An 18,083-nucleotide genomic window follows, 5' to 3' on the forward strand; every position below is an offset into this window, starting at 1 on the left:
ATATCTCTTGCTCTGATTGGACTGGCTTTTTATGTCAGTCATGGCATTTTGCTGGTCTCTTCAATTTGTAGTAGGGGTTAGCATCCACCCAGCGGCCTGTTCCTGTCCCTTCCCCTCCAGTAATCCCGGTTCTAATAAGAGAGGATTAACCTCTGTTACCAGGGCTTACAAGAGTCCGCTCCTCCAAATGGAGAGTACAACAGAGTGAGGTATGGAGGTCAGTGGGTAGGGGCGGGGGGTGTAAAGTTTGAAAGATGGGAAAGTTATTAGAGGAGAACAATATAAATGCAAGGTGGTGAGCCAATGAAAAAGAGAGAATGAGGTGGGGCTGCGTCGAGCGAGGGAAAGACCAAAAAAGAGAGAAAAATAATGGGGAGGGGAAAGGCTTTCAACAAGTCGTCTGTGTTTGTCAGATCATAAAATTGTACTCTGGCACAGCACAGCACCTCATCAACGGCAAACACTCCAGCTGTCATTGAAACACGATAAGTCCATACCAAGCCCCAGCAACAATAGCTCTGGGCTAAGTCTGAATCACCATTACTGGCAACTCAAATTTGCCAATAACTCGGAACTGCATATGGACCTCATAGATCACATCAAAGTAAACAGCCAAACGTCCCTCGATCGAAGCCTCTTCACCTCCCATGAGCAACAGCCACACAACAGGGACCACGGGGAGGCCGGCGTTTCTGATTGAGCGATCGCTAACAGTGGCGAGGGGAGAGGAGGGTAATGATCTATAGAAAAAGGCATTAACGTTGGGGATGTGAGAAGTTGTATACGACGCAATCGCCGGGGGAGATGGTGTGAGAAGGGAGTAAAGGATGTGGATGAAATCCCTGACAAGGAAATAACGCCACTCCCAGGGCTACTGTACAGTATGTGGTCCTTGTCGTCTGACCAGAAGACGCTGCTGGATGCAGCAAGGTCACCCTTTAGATCACTAAAACCAGTTTGTTCATCAAGTCGCTCTGCAAATAAAGAACGGGCTGAGATATACCTGCAATATGAGCCTTGGACACCCATGTTTATGGTGTATCACAAACAAGCGGAGCAGTGGGAAAGCAGAGTGAGACCGAGAATTGATTCATTTGAAAACCTCCTTTACTCCACCCCATTACCCCTATTGTGACCTTAATACGATTTTGGTCATGGCTGTCACTGAGTCACTAAAAAGCACTTAGCTGTCTTATCCTATCCTTTTCTATTCCTTCTTCTTGTCTTTCTCTCCTGCCCTCTGTGATGTCTGAAAAAAATGAAATTTAACAAAAATATATGCACACAAATACAAATAAAAGAAATAAGGGCCCTTTCAGAGGTACTTGTACTTACTATGCAAGGGTTTCATCCTCTTCAATCACATAAAATAGACCCATGAGGAATGTCTGTGCTTCTGCTCCAAAACACTTGATAAAGCTCTGTTCTGATGTTTAAGGACACAGCATTTAGTGAATAAAAATACAGTTCAGCATGCACCCAATGTTCTTTCTACTCTGTTTTTACAATGGCACTTTACCTATGGTGTACTCATTTAGAGATCATTTAAAGGTATACAGAAATACAATTAGTGGTGATGCTGCAATGAATCGTGTATTGACGATGTTAATGGTATTCACACAACTCTCTAACACACTATGCTTCAATAAAATCAACTTTAAAACACTGAACAAGGTAATTATTTAAATAAGAGATAATGAGCATAGAGTGGCCATCAAATTATTTAAAAGCACTGATAAATTTAGCAAAAAATAAATAAAAATACACCAATTTCATGATGCATCTGTGGGATGCACCCTACAAGCTCTTGACTACTACGCAACATATGTGGTTTCAACTGTCACTGTTAATTTGACAATTAAGTGCACCAATTTGATGGAAAAAAAGTTGAAATACTGTAAGAAAGAAGTCCATTACTTTATAGTCTGCTACATTTCATAATCAAGGCTTGGGATGACTCAAGATTCTGGCAAATTTTTTCTTGAGGAAAACGAAAAGATGACCGGCCTTAATCAGCCGTCATCGGCTGCCAAAGTAAACCAGAGAGAGGAACGCCATCATTAGCGGGGAGAAGAGAAGGAGAAGATCTATTAACTGAAGATGTATTGAAGATGTATTAACTTGCCAATGGACATGCAGGAAGTCCTCTATTTTACATTCATTATCCGGGATAGATGTGCAAAGAACCAGTCTGCTCTTTTTCACCAATACCCTGCTTCACACAGTGGCATACAGGCACACCTGAAAGCAGCCCAGTGCAAGAGGTCTTATCTTTTGACTGCTGAGCAGCACCACTGGAGCAGTTTGGGATTATGAGACGTCGATGTTACTTTATACTCCCCAATTCAGATTTATCCACAGATTTAACTGAGAATAGAACACTTATGTCCACATTATGAAAATGATAATTATGGACTCAACCAATCAGAAAAGGCTTCTTCCAGGCCATGGTTTGAGTAAATATAGCTACAATCCAGGTTTGGGCAAAACAATGACTCACTGAACCGTGTTCATGCAGCTTGTAACAGTTTGGCTGTTGTGTCGTTCACCCTGCCAAACACATAAAGTTGGAAACAGTAACATGGCTGATTGTGCAGCTTACCTAATTGGTCAAGCTGTCGTACCAAATTTAATAACATGAATGGGCAACCTACATGTGTGGCTTCCTTTGGAAAGAAAAAGAAAAATCATGGCATGCACCATCTGTTCATTACAATCAAAAACTTACAGAGAAGGAGAAAGTGCTTTTTCTTGTATGCACAGAAGTCAGCTTTTTACACTGCAGATAATGTAGGGAGACAATGCTGAAGCAGCCTGCTGTTCAGCCATAACATACCCTATAAAATTCAATTATATTGCCACTGCATAATATAGTCCAAAATGTATGTTCAGATATTGCATAATTTCAAGTATAATTTTCACCTCAGCAGTCAATCTGCATACTTACTGTCTTCTACTTCCTGCTCAAGACACATGCCGAGCAGCTAACAATGAAGACCTTTAGCTACTGTGAGCGCCGACCCTGTCATGTGAGCGGCAGTCGTATGGATTTTCATTTGAATAATTAATGCTTCCCAATTTCACACTAATGGTTGAGAGGTATCAGAATTGTATCATTAGCCGCTAATAGAGATTCATGGAGGAATGGCTGCAATATTTTTTGCAATATTTCCCCCCCTCTCTTTTTTCTTTTCCCTCTCTCTCAACCAAGGAGTTGCAGAGTGCAAACCCCTTAACTCCATCCCGTCAGCTTTTTAATTAATGACACAAATTACGGGGCTTTGAATAGCATGTGCCTAAGGATGGAGGAGGACGTGCAGGCTACCATCTCTCTTTCTCTGTATTCTCTCTTCATCTCTCTCATTTTTTTCCTATCATTTCCCTCAGTTGGTGCTCATGAGTCTCCCATACCATCATTACAGGTTCCATTTCTCAACAGCCCTCTTTTTCTTTCAACCACTTGTCTGCTCTCTTTGTGCTCCCCTTTCGTACTTATTCAATCTCTTCCCTAGTGTCTCCTTTCTGTCTCCATCACTTCTCTCTCTCCCTCCTACTGGGAAGCAGCTATGCTATCTTATAACCTTGACAATGCAGGATGTTGTGTGTGTGTGTGTGTGTGTGCTTGTTCTTCTGTCTGTGGGCATGCATGTGTGTTTGTCTCTCTCTTTGAGGGACAGGTGCAAGGACTTGGCGCTCATCCAAACTGCTTCCCACGTGGGACCAGCCAACAGAGGGAGAAAAGACAAGTGCAGCCCAGGCAAAACAAAATTAAATATATTTTTTGTGGAACATAGCCGCAACTGGAGCAGAAATAACCTAATTGCACCTCCTAAAATATGTCTTGATTTCTAAGGACCTTGAAATTATGGAGGAGAACAGAGGGACGCGGTGATTGTAAGGGAGAAAACAAAGAGGGTGTTTAGTCTGGTGTGTGGCTGGACGTGGTGGAACACCAGTGAACAAAGAGGGAAAAAAAGACAAGGAAATGGAAATTGAGCTTTGATTAGTAGGGTGATCATTAAAAGAAGAGACCCCCTGAAGAGACCAGCCTCTAATTAGTGCTATATCCTCGACACTTGGCACCCCAACAAGTTTTTCAGACATGTGCTGTGGCTGGTGGAGGAAGCATGGAGATAAAAGCTTAGCTTATGTTATATAAATGGATATTTTCATGAACGTTTCTGGAAGTGTGTTCAATGTGCATGAGCATTTATTCTGATATGTTGGAGTGCGCACACCTTTTGTTTAGAAAAAAAATGCAAGAATGATTCTGTATGTATGTCATTGAGCTAAAGAGCAGCTGCTACGGAACAAGAACCTGATATATTACACCAGCTTATTCAGCCATTAGTGGGGAAAAACAGTTTCCAAATGTCCAGATTCAACCCTTTCACACCACCATTTATCCACATTGGTAATCACAGCCTCTACATGCAATTATCTTGGCTCTCAACTGAGATTATTTTTCCTAGTTTTTTTCTGTTACTGTGTCATACCACACTTTTATTCTAAATAAAACCTCCTGTTAATCTGAAAAGCCTCACGTAAACATGATGTAAAAACAAATAGGGCTGAGCGAAGAATCAAATGTGATTTATCAACTTTTCATTGAATTGCATCATGATAATATGATCATATCTACAAAATTCTGTTGTCTTCATAAATTATGTAACTGCCAAAAATGAGCTGTTCCAGTTGAACATATGCAGTTACTTGCATTGAACATAAATTTAATTGCTGTATACAGTATATTATTTTGCCGTTTTGTGATATATATCAATATAAGAAGTATGTTCTTACTGACATCACAATATTGCTCTTAAGCGAATCAGCCAGCACTATAGGCTTTTTTCACAGCGGACATTTTGACCTGTCATGGTAAGAAAACCACAGGTGTGTCTAATACCATCCTTAGATATTTATGTTCCTTGATGCTGAATCTGAAGCTGTGAAATTCAGCCCTCATTAATCTTATAATTTACACCTGTGCTTTTCCTTATTGTGACATGTCAAAATGTGTTCAGTGAAAAGATCTATTATATGAGTTTTTCTCTATCTCAATATACATATCTGCTCTGTAAATCACGTGTCTTGTACTATCCTTTCAGGGAAAAAAAAAAATCTGTATGCAAATGTATACTTTTATGTAGTTTTTGGTTTCATAATTGTGCCCTCTGTGCATTCATCTGCCAGAAAGCTGTTGGTTCTGCATCTATGTAGATCTGGATTTCTTAGCCTGAAGCTAATCAAATCATTTCAATTTAAACTGTATTTGCATTAAGCAATAACATATCATCGTTTAATCATAGGCAGACAGTCACGGACTCACAGCCAGAAGGCAGCCTGCCACACAAAACAAGAGCCTCAGACTTTTAGCAACAACCCTCATTAGATTTCTTGCTAATGCCTTTTTTTTTATATAGAAAGGTATGCCTAGCACTGCACCTTGGCTTGCTGGTACTAAACTATCCACTGGGGATAACATACTGCATTGCTGATGTAATTTTTCAGCCTAGATAGTTAATCAACTCGTAAGCTGTAACTTTAGCAAATTAAAAAGCTTGAAAACATGTCAAGATTGGTCAGTTTAGATGCTGGTGTCAGATACCAGTTATAGATACCAGTGCAACTTTGTTTACTTTGTCTGTACATGCTCCTGCAGCAGTCTCAGCCTGCTGGCTGGACTGTCAATCTGGCACTGACACACAGCATTAGATAAAAGTAGGATTTCTGAAATATCTCAAATCTATTTCATCTTTGTGATGATAATATAAACAATACATTTACATAAATAAAAATCACATTTACATTATTTTTGACTCTTAATATCAGTTGGACTTTCAGATGTTAACAGTTAATGTTAAGACGTTAACAGTTTAAAGCCAATGTGTTGTGACAAGATCAATCCCTGCAAATTCAGATCACAACACCGGTGTGGATCTGGCGTGTGAGATATGTGACAGAAAGTCATAGTCATCAGAGCTTGCTGTATGGGTTGGGGAGTGGTCAGCTGTCACTGAGTGATGAGATGGCATTACAGGCCCCCTTCACACATGGGAAGAAGTGGAGCTGGTCGCTCAGGTGGGGAGAAGAGAAAAAAAGCTGTCTGAACAAGCCGGCTAATGCTCACTGGCATTTCAGCGGGGAGCGAGGAGGGTGTGGTTGTGTGATGTATCTGCTGTCACGGTGCCGACTCCCACACTAGACCTGATGAACGTGTGGATAGGAGAGCTCAAGGGCAAAAAGCCACTAAACTTCCATACAATCTGCTTAGTAGATTTACTGATAGCATCAAATGGAGTGATCTACTCTTCAAGAAGCTTAAAAGTTGCCACAAGATTATCCAAGGCAAAGAGAACAGCCTGGGTCTATGTAAGCTAGAGTGCTGATGATGTGCTTGAGTACTGAGTGCGAGCAACTATTAAAGCACATCTACATTTACCCATCAGCTGAGAAATCATTTGTATAAATAATCTAAAATCCTTAGATGCTTAGAGACATTTAAAAACTATCTACCCTGATGAGAGGAAGATTTGAAATGCATAACCAATCGCAGAGTCCACATTCTAACCATGAAGTCCCATCCTGGTCACACAGGTGGTGTTTACCTTAGGTGTGACCACTGCATAATGGTCCCTGTAATCACACCGTATTATGCCCAAGCTGCATTGTAAGTGATAGCCATGTGTAGAGCATTAATTTCATGGTTTCACCTGCCAACACAGAAGGGCAGAGATTGGTAGCAGGTGCTGAGTAAAACTTGCCAAAACAATCTACTCCATTATTCAATTAGAACCCCCCCACACCCCCACACCCCCCGAACCTGTTAGGTGTGTTATTATTAGCAAAATGAATTAAAAACCAATTAGGCACGTTGGAAATAAAAGAACTTGAAAAATTACATGGAAAGTGGTGATGAGGTATGAGCTCAGGATTACGCTGCACCATTCAAATTGGAGAATTGATTGCATGATTATATGTCCTGGCTTAGCTTCCAAAGTGTGAGCCATATCTGACAGGGCTGAGCTGGATCCCACTGTGCAAGACAGGATTTTACATTGTCCTTATTAGCTACAAACAGTGGGGGGAACTAGTAGCTTATGTATAGCAACAGACTACCAGCAGGTTTTCTTCCTTTGTTCTCCTGCTCTCTTCTTGTCTCTGCCTTTCTGTCTCTCACTTTCCCTCTACCTCATCTGCCATACACACTGAAGTGTCAATTTTGAAAAGTGAACTGAACAAAAGCATTTCCTGAAAAGATGTGTAATTATTCCCTACCTCATTTTTTGGGGGGAGGGAGGGACAGGGGTTTGACCACCCGCCTGGACCAAATCAGTCAATTTTCCATGGAAACTATACAGAGAGGTACACCTAATTACTGAAGGGAGATGGTTGATGCTATGGGAGGAGGACAAGAAAGGTAACAGCAAGCTGTCAGCAACAGAAAGACAATTTCAACAGCAGGGCATGGCAACCCAGGTTTGAATGCACTTCCCTCTGTGACAAGTCAGAGAATTTGAGGTGCCACCAAGGAGATGTAAGAGCTTCATTACTGCTGAGGAAGAATACTGGGTGGGTAGGAGGGAGGCACAGTTGTGTTGACCTCTTATGAGCACGACCTTTGGAAGGAGCTGTTAAAGTGAAAGTTACATAGAAAGAAAGACAGAGCAAGCGAGGAAGAAAGCTTTTAATAAGGCACTAAGAGAATAGATGGGCATCTCTCCACTGAACCATGGAGAGTCAAGGTGAGAGGGCGGGACAGAGACATGTGTCAGCCATTGGAGCACAGTCATGTTTATGAGTCATCATAAAGGGTCAGCACATCACTTCTGCCTGAGGGTAGCCTTACTAATCTGTAAAGTGCATGGGGGAGCATGCACAAACTGCACTAGTACAAAGAGGAAAGTCTCCTCTGGCAAATGAAAAATGAGTGTACTCTGATGTTCACATGACTCCATTATGACCTACAGGAGTAAATACAAGCAAATTCTATTTAGTTTGAATGTATTAAGTACTTCCTTTTCAAATGCAGGACGTATCAATTTTCTTTTTTACCATTTCACCTTTCTAGCAGTGCTGTTTTATTTCATTCATTGTTCAATATCATGCTAGTTGCTCATATAAAATAATTATGCAGACGGCAGCTGAAATGAAAATATGATGGATTGCCTTGTGCGGTGACACTGTCACACAGCACAGGCAAACACTGGCACTCTTGTTGGTAATTGTAACTTTTTTTTCCCCATTACAACTGATGGAGCGGATCGAATCACTGATTAATAAAATCAATATTGTATCTGTAGCATGTGTCCATCGATTTAGCACACTCTTCTGCTGTTATTAATGGCAGATGTGACTGTACAATATTGCCAGCTTATAAAGATATGGAGAGGAGTGTGGTAATTTACCCTAAAAGAAAAGAAGCTCCCCAAGCAGAATACAGATAAAAGCCGTCAGTGAAGGTCGTGGAGAAGAGAGGAGGGGTAGTTGAGATTGTGAGGAAAGGGAGCAAGGGGAGCAAATAAAGGGATATAGGGAGGGAAAAAGCAGTGAGAGCACTTAAAGGACACAATGTAAGTGAAAGTGAGGGAGACTTGGAAGAAAAAGAGTATTAGGACTGAGAGGGAGAGCTTGTCAGTGGAATACAGAGTCAAGACTCCAACACTGAAGGAGGGTTGAAGTCATGGGTGGCTGATTCTCTTATTAGACACTCAAATCCTTCAGTCTGTCTCGGGAACTTGGTAAGGAGACTTGTTTTAAAATCCCATCCACAATTGAGCTACCATGTCTCAAACCTTACCACTTCGCCAATGTAAATCCCTAATGATTTGTCAACAAATGACGCACAAACCACTCGAAAACTATTTAGCCTTTTTTTTTTTTTTGAAGATTTCACTGCCCATTCAATGCCAATCAGCATCCATTGATAGAAACTCAGGAAATGTAATTTAAACTGTTAAAATTTTAAGTAAGAAAAACAAACACAAGGAACCGTCTCTAAATGTGGCTCATTCCAACTAGAAGGATCTGATCGCTTCATTTGGGAGGTAAGAAGATAGTCCACTGGGCTGTCACAGATGAATTGCATTCACACCCTACGATAAAATGGGTCTCAAAATCTGTCTCCAGTGACTGTTTGTGATTACACTTTTCTTCCCTGCTCAATATACAAATAAACGCCTACATTGCTTCAATATTTATACAATGCCAGCAGAATTTCGTATCTCTCAATGGTTCTGGGCAAAAACCATCGTTATAGCAGACAAGGTGCCCTCGTTTTCCTCCCTAGTGCACCCCTAATAGGCGGCCCTGATGTTACAAGGAAAGAAGCTGCCAGTAACAGTTTTCCAAAAATACTGCTACATTTTTTGACTTATCTTTTCTTAGGAAAAAGTTGACTATAACATTGTAAAAGAAGGTGGGAGGTGGGTACTTGAGGCAAAGAACAGAATGGGAATGGAAGTGGAACTCCCATCAGATGGGAGGGCTACTAAATTGTGTCACAGGGATTGGGACAGGGTGGGAAAAACAAGCCCCTGCATTGGATGGGAGCCTTTTTAAATGGAGTCATAATGTGTCACTATGTTGTCAATATAAAGTCAGGAAGGACACTTCAGTAGTCTAAGTTGACAGTGATGGGATACCGATGGGAATGGCAATGACATAAGCCATGCAATTGTGTGGGGTCGAGAAGAAATAATTTAGGGGCAAAACAGAATAAATAAGAATCACTTCTGTGTCACCCTCTAGTGGTGGAAGATGGGCAGTCAAGGCAGACTAATTGGTAATGAGATTCATTACTGCTAAGGGATTCCCATGGGACAGGTGGGCTATTACATTGTGTTGCGGTGACAGGGTCAAGACTAAAAAACCAAGCCTCTGCAGTGGACGGCCATCAATATTATATGAAAGTGAAAGTAAAGGTATCAGGATGGGGTGGGATTGGAAATGACATAAACTATGCAACCATGGGGGATGGGAAAGAAATTATTTTGGATTGGGCGAAGGAGAATAAAAAAGAATCACTCCTGTGTCTCCCTCCAGTGGTGTAAGATGGGTTGGTGGGGCAGACGACTAATTGGGAATGCTGTGGGTCTAATGGGTCAAGCAGGATTACCTTGGGACAGGAGGGGCATTACATTGGGTCAGGGAGCAGGAAAACCAAGCCTCTGCATTGGACAGAAGTCATTTTTACCAAGAGTCATAATGTGTTCTTACTTTTAAATTCAGGCATACATTGGTAGCCTAATTTAAAAGTAATAGGATAAGGATAGGATGGGACCGGCAATGGCATAATCCATGTAACTTGGTGGGATCAGGAACAAAAGAAATCAGGATTGGGCAAACCAAGATGAAAAAAGATGAGTCCTCCCTCTAGTGGGCAATGACCACCATAAGAGCATTACCAAAGAAAGCAAGACTGTCATCAAGACGCACACAAAGACCACCATATATCACCCCTTGCTATGCTAGGTAGAAAATATTTACACATCGCCAGTTCCCAACACTGGCACGTCTACAGGTAAGCTTTTTAGGACAAATTGCGGCATGCTAGGTTAAAATAGAGTAGTTGCCAAGAGCTTAACTCAACAATATTGCTTGAAAAGTCCAAAATCGGCATTTAAAGCAAACCACACAGTCTGTTTAAGTACTGAAAAAAAAGTGTTGCAGTAGCTTGCATTTGGTTGGATCAGTGTGTTCAACATGAACAGCTAGGAAAGACACTGACACTGGGTGGCTGGGATAGCAAAATGTCCATGTTGCAAAGAGCCAGGTATGAAAGAGCCATCTGCCAGCTCTGGATCACAGGTAGAAATTATTTTTACTTCACCACATGAAAGCTCCTGTCAGGCAGACTACTGAGGGAGCCATGTAAGGACATCAAATGTTAAAAAGATGGTTTTGATTTGAATTTGAATTATTAGAGTTCATATGAACTGAGCAGCTGCAGACTGTACAGAAAAATGCCCATGACCCAATATTTCTAGTTTTATCTCATTTCTGAGCAAGCCACATGATTTGTCAGGCTGTTGGCAGGAATAATTATTATGACTTTGGTGTTCCACTTCAAAGGTCATAATGCACAATACTTAAGGTCATATGGCAGTGTCCATGCTACTTCCTCTGGCCTCACCTGGACTTCCTCGCTGTGTGTTCATCCTGTCACCCCATGCTGATCCTTCCACTCCCTGCCCAAATGTTTCCACTCAAGTTATGTGCCGGCTGACAGTGTTTTTCACCTGCTGCACTAATTAAATTCTTTTTTATTTTCTCCCTTAAGAGATGCCTCACTAGTCTGAACATTAACTGGCATCCACTGAGCTGAATTGAACCGAAAACAACAAGTATGTTTCATTTTTGATGAAAGTCAAACAGCCTTTCTTGCTGCCATGCTAACAGAGACATGACATGATCAGACATGATTCCTCAAAGATATTAAAGTGCTGTGAACTCAGGGAACTGATGGGAAGGCACTGACAAGCACCATCTAAATGTGAAACGTAGCTAAAACTATCTCTGACTGAATACATATAACACATGAGCATTTTTATTCTCTTTCTTTTTGTTGTCACCACACTTCTCACAGTTGTGTTATTTTTCTGAGTCTGAAATTATTGAGCATGTCTTACTATTATAACATCTACAGTATTAAGCTAGACTTACTATATTATCAGTGGGGCACACACAAAGAAGATGTTGGTACTGTCATAAGGAAATTGAGCATAAGCTGGCACATTGTTGACATAATAGATACCTTGCAGGATGAAGAAAATGAAGAAAGTGTGTCTCATGTCAGTTACAACAAAAGGACTGACAAACAGCAGTATCTTGTCAATGGGTAAACATTCCTCCACAATGATATACTGTCCCATGTTTCACATGTAAACAACACTGTCAATGATATTTCCTGTTCTCCTGCAGGGTGTTATGCTTTTCAGATCACAGGAAACATCACAGCCACTGCTAAATTTTTAATCTCTTCTGCAAAACTGGATGACACTTTCACAATATATTGAACATTTGGAACATTGCTGACATGCATGTTGATTGGGTTGTTGATGAGTCACCACCGCTGTTAGGAGGAAATTAGGATGGGTAAGAGCATTAGGAGACGACTGAGAGTGTGAGAGAATGAAGGAATACATACTGTAGGGTACACATTCATATTGGACTTCCAGATATTTGTAGGTTCCTGGGCACGGGTCAGGAAATACGTCTGGTCCGGCCACGACAGCACACTGGGTCCGGTTATTACATCTGAAAACAGAGAAAAGGTCATATTAATTCAGAGAAGAAGAAAAAATCAAAGCAACAAGAGCAAAATCACACATTATGGCACATTATTTAGATGCTTTGTGTGTGGTTAATGCAGTTCAAAGTTCTTAATCCTGTCTTCACCCGTTATGGAAATGGTTCATCTGGTCTCTTCCCTTACATATATGGAAAATACAATATATAGTGACTGATAAGATTTCTAAATTTGGCAATTTAAGCAAGAGAGAGTTAAATGAGGAAGTGATCTGACACCATTTTTAGGTTCAGTTGATTATGTTTATTCTCAAAAAATGGGATCTTTTAAAAATCATAAGAATTTTAATTAAAGGACGGATGTTTTGAGGTCATCTGACTGTGGTGCTGAAACACTTAGTCAATTAATAGATTAGCCGATGGACAAAATCAATCAGTAACTACTTTGATAATTGATTAATCACTCTTTAAAACATTCTCTTGTTCAAGCTTCTCCCATGTGAGGATTTGCTGCTTTTACTGTCTTGTATCAGTGTAAATTTAATATTTTTTACTGTCGGTTGGAAATAACAAGACATCTGAAGACATTCTTTACTGTTTTCTGACATTTAATAGACCGCACAGCTATTTAATTAATCAAGAAAATACATTTTTTTAAAAAATGTATTCGTTGCAGCTGTAATTAGGGTTCTAAGTCACATGACTAATTGATCCACTAAAGACAGTATAAAGAAACAGGAAACAACCTCGGATGAAGGCAAGTTAGGAAAATAAAGCATGGTATATTGGAGAAGAACTGTGCGACAGGTTTAATCTTGAAAAATTGTAAAGTTAACCCTTCTTTTAGGGTCAGGACGCACTGTCATGGGTAAATTCATCTGTCTGTTGAAGAGTAGATTTGGAAGTCATGGACCTACAACCAGGCTTTAAACCATGTACAGGTTACATTGTTATTACTGCATGATGGATGGTAGTGGCAGCAGTGGTGGAGGAGGATTGGGCAGGGGAGGGGACACAATCAACTGAGTGGGAAATCAGCTCCAACGTGAAATGTAGGTCTTCATTAAAAAACACAATTATGGTGCCGGTGGTGTTCTCATGTGCCATTTTGTTTTTGGCAGTCATCAATCAAAGCCCCACTTCATATGCACGGAGAGCCTCTCGTCACACATAATAGCAACACTTATCTCGCAACATTAACTCTTAAACGTTTTGACAAGTATTGATCTGCTGGTGCTCTGCATCTGTTTTGCAAAATGAGAAACAGGATATGAAGGTCAGTCTGGTTTCTATTTGAGTACCCATTGTGTGTGTGATCTTCATGAGACCCACTGCTAGGAGCTACAGTACATACAGGATCGCCGTCCATCAAATCTATACTCATTTGCCGACTATCATTATCTTGCAATATATAAAAAGGTATTTATTCTCCAGCGAGGCCGTTCGCAGTGTAAGTCTGGTGAAGGTCAAGGCAGGGTCTGACACGATGATTCATAAGCCACAATTAAAGGATTCTCTACACCTTAATTAACATTGATTGGCTGCCGACTAATCAATCGAACCAGTGAGGGACAAGCAAAGAGGGGCCCATCTCATTTCAAGCCGACCCAGTAATGAGATATGGTCTGCCGAGTCTCTCTTTATGGGTTCATGAACCTTCCCGCCCTGGCCTAACCCTCTGCCACTCATTCACTCACCCTCAGTCACTGTCTCACCCATCCCTGCCTATGAAGAGTTAATTCCCAGGCAGTAAATGCCAGTCAAATAAATAAGGGGTCAAGCCTATGAAACTGAGAAACAATTACAGAGGCAGCTCTTCTCATCTCTACACACTTCCTACCATTTCTGGTTTATTCTATTTAGAACTGGGGGGTTTCGTAATCAGTGGGTGAGAACACAAGTTAAGATTAAGTGTCACATGGAATTAGAAGTGAGATGGATAGGAGAGATGTAACTAGCCAGGGGTTGGAGCAGAGGCACACAGACAGATTCTTGCATGAATGGACACGTACATAGATATAGTTTGATTTGTACTCCAGCTGTTGTTTTGGGGTTTTTTTGCAGAGCACTATTTTATGTTTTGAAGCAATGAAATGGTGCATATAGGATTATTTTTAAATTCAACAATGCTGCCACAGAAGTTAAGCTAGAACCAAATCTGGAATTTTAATCAATTTGTAATAACTTCCTCTTGAGGGATTAAACTTCATAACGTGCATTAAACGTGGATTGCAAACTTAATCCCAGCCTTAACATCTATCTTGACCTATATTCAAAATCCCTTTTTTTTTTTTTTATATCACCGCTGTGCATTTATTTTTTACCTCTGAACACGCAGCCACAAATACCTCCTGATCTGTTTTTCCACAGCGTCTTGAAGGCGCCTGCATATTGTGAGGGAATAAAATAAGGTGGAGAAATAATTCTAATTAAAGGCATTAAGTGCAAATCAATGGTGGAGTGGGAGGGGATCGATAGCGGGAGAAGCTGCTCACGCCACGTGCCGCAGCGACTTCACAATTACCAATTAGGGGGGTAATCAGGATTTCATCAGACACTTGGCTCTGATAGAGGCCTTTGAACTGGTGGGGGAGAGGGAAATGGATTCAGTTTGAGTGATAGATTTATATATATAAATGAATAACTGGTTCACACAGATGCACTATAGGGAAAAAAATACACAGCAGGTGGTTTGAAGCTACTGCAAGCTAAATGCTCTAATTGGCATCTTGCTGGAAGCTCAGGATTCACAAGCACACAATAAACAAAACTGCTTCCTCCTTTGATAATGTACATACATAAAACAATAATACACAGATTCCAGCTGTTATAAACTCTTAATTCGGACAGAAGCTGTTGAAGGACTACATGGTCAACTGGATACCACTCGTTATAAGATTCTAAAAGAGGACACAAAACCCCACTTTGTAATTTGGCTACTAACCACTCCTTTATATCCACATCCCTGCCTTTCCTCCCTTATAGCTTTTTCCTCCTGTTCCCTTGTCTGCTGTTTGTTATAACTGGCAGATTAGAGCTCAGACTGCCAGCTGACGAGGGGAGATGTGGCACAAAGCACCCGAGCCCTATGTAAGCACAAACTGTAATCACTATAATCACTGGCTGATCCCACTGCTGCCTCTGATGACAGTAAGTGGGTTGAGTCCCCTCAGTCTATTGACCACTGACATGGGATGAAAATAAAATAAGTGAACGGATGAATAGGTGAATAAATGAATCTATAACAGATAGAGAAAGGGAAAAGGAATCAGCTAGAGGACTTGAGACAGGGACAGTGCAGCTGCGAAACAGATTTATCCACATTGGAGAGTAATAAAAGACAATTGGTGTGCACCACCGTTCCCTTTCAGAACTCATATGATTTATATCGGGAGGAAAAATACCAAACAAGTGGAAAGACAGAAGGGTTTGCCAGTTTTTAAATATTTCCAAGTTTCCAACACACCAAATTGCTTTGAGGGATTTTCCAGAATAGAATCAATATCAAAGACATTTGCCCCAAGTAAGTCAAATAAGAACGGAGATGGTTAAGCTGGAATTCCGCATTAAGGGGATGTCTCTGGAGTTCTTCCACAGTTCCTACATGTCTGATGAAACAGTCTCTGTCAGGGAGCACAAACTCTCCATTTGCTTTCAGTTAAAAAGTGCAAACACATCCAAAGTGTCCACACACACACACACACACACACAGGCTCAGGAGAGAGAAAGTTGTATAATTGTGTGTGTGTGCGCAAAGACAAAGTGCATCCTGGTATTGTTTGCTTTACTGCAGTGTGTCTGTATGTGTGTGTGTGTGCGCGTGTCAGGCTGTGTACACACTTGTGAGAGTTTGTATTTGTAAGAAAGGGAGGGAGGGGAGCGAGGAGGAAAAAAAAAGTGACGGACGGGTCAATATCCCCATCCCTCTGTTGGGACCCATTATGCTTTAGTGATGGTCTTCGCCACCCACGGTCGACTTCATTCATTATCTTTCCCAGCTGTACGCTGCAACATCCATCTTTTCTCATTCAGCCTGTCTCCTGGCTCAGCACAAAAAACACAAAAACAAAAACAACAAAAAAAAAAACAACAAATCCCATGAAAACCTGAGGAAAATGTTACAAAAAGAAGGGAACCATTGGCCTTAAGCACTGTGCATTTGACTCTTGAGAAGAAGTATTACAAGGTAACTGTTAATGTAGCTCCTTAACGAAAAGAAGAATTATCAGTTCAAGTCCCTGTGGAAGCCTATTGTTCACGTAGAAGAAGCTTGTTAAGGAGCATATATCAACTGTTGTAGAGCTGCTATAGAATAATGTATCTTTTATATGTTCCAATTATTTTTGGAGTTACTTCAAAGATACCCCAAGCTGGGGATTATAAAACAAACTCTAACAACCATGCTAATGCTCTCTAAGTGCTCAGGAGGGTTGAGTGTGTAAGATTGAACTGAGTGAAACTACACTTACTTAACAAAGGAACATTTTAAGTGAGAGAATTATTGCAGAGTTAAATATTTCATTCATAGTGCTGTTGTTAGGCACTAAGGTAAGGCTTCTTCATGTGTGCTTAACATCCACCGTATAAGCATACACTGTGCTTTCAGTATGCGAGGCTCTAAGTGCCCAGTCATGCCAGGAAGCGACAAAGCAAAATTCATTTGTGCATCCTCGACAGAGTTAATTTGATAGCTTCCTCCTTTTCTTGGACACTCTGTTTCTTTCCCTTCTCTAAAAAGGTCAGCAGTAGTTTGCAGCCGGTCGAATTTTCAAAGATTTTTCATTTTGTCTTGGTTGCATTCGAAAGCATCATCATAATTTTGCAGGAAAGCACCATCTGAGTCACATAAATATATGAATTATAACAGAAGAAATTCGACATCTTTAAATGACAGAATACAATATATGAAAAGTTGTGAAAAAGGTTCCTTACACATGTTTGTATAGGACTGATTTTTATACATTTTTTCTTGCTTCTGTGCTGTATGTACATGTACTGGCAACCTTATGCATCACATTATATATATTATATACTGACCAGCTATATCACACCGGTCAGGGGTTAGAAGGTCGAGGGCAACTTGGAAGTACACAATACGCTGTTTTACAATCACTTTCACGTACGGTTTTCTTTTCTGGTGTCCGTATTCAAATGGACAAGCCTTCAGTAAGAAGTAACCTTTTAAACCTCGGGGTTATATGCAAATCTGGATGGCTATGGAGAATTGCTACATACATATTCAAACAACCTACACACAGGCACGTTGACAAATTATCTATAATGGCACTACTGAATCCGCCCGCCAAATTCTGTCTTTATTCTAAAGCTGCGTGAGTTTGTTTCCAAAAAACACAGAGAGAGCTGCTCAACGCAGATTAAAAAAAGGCAGAAGTGGGAAAATGGGGAATGAATGTATACAACATAAATACAATGGCCGAGTGTGGGTGTGGAGGATTTAAAGTGCATCGCTGAAGGGGCTCACTGTTCTCAAGTGCTTAAGCTCACATATCACCGCGCCGACACGGATGAACACCTCCGTGCACCTACATATTCAACAGATGATCGATCAGTATGAACAGTCACAGATGATAGAGACAACTGCGGTTGAGATTAACGCACTGCCGCGTCGCCTGCCTGCTGGGTGGCGTCGGCAACGTGCTGCAAAACCGGAGGAAAAAAAAAAACACATCAAGCTCCGTCAGACTGTTTGCACAAACATTATGGGTGACAAAACATCACCCATATTCCTTTTTTATAGGATTAACTATGTGGAACTAAGCAGAAATAAATAAAGTGACTGTTCAGTATAGGGAAGACGGAGTGTTTATGTGCAT

At 40.8% G+C, this 18,083-nt stretch overlaps 1 protein-coding gene across 13 annotated transcripts in view; it reads right to left on the reverse strand.

The window, feature by feature from the left end:
- Positions 1-18,083, reverse strand: part of LOC122973443 (adhesion G protein-coupled receptor L3-like) — a 243,642-nt gene that overhangs the window by 91,404 nt on the left and 134,155 nt on the right. For all 13 annotated transcript variants that reach the window (XM_044340968.1, XM_044340969.1, XM_044340972.1 and 10 more), the window contains one exon: positions 12,149-12,258. In XM_044340968.1, coding sequence (XP_044196903.1) covers positions 12,149-12,258 — 110 coding nt within the window. The remainder of the gene's footprint in view (positions 1-12,148; positions 12,259-18,083) is intronic.

The sequence above is a fragment of the Thunnus albacares genome, chromosome 22 (genome assembly GCF_914725855.1).
Source record: "Thunnus albacares chromosome 22, fThuAlb1.1, whole genome shotgun sequence".
Taxonomy (NCBI): domain Eukaryota; kingdom Metazoa; phylum Chordata; class Actinopteri; order Scombriformes; family Scombridae; genus Thunnus; species Thunnus albacares.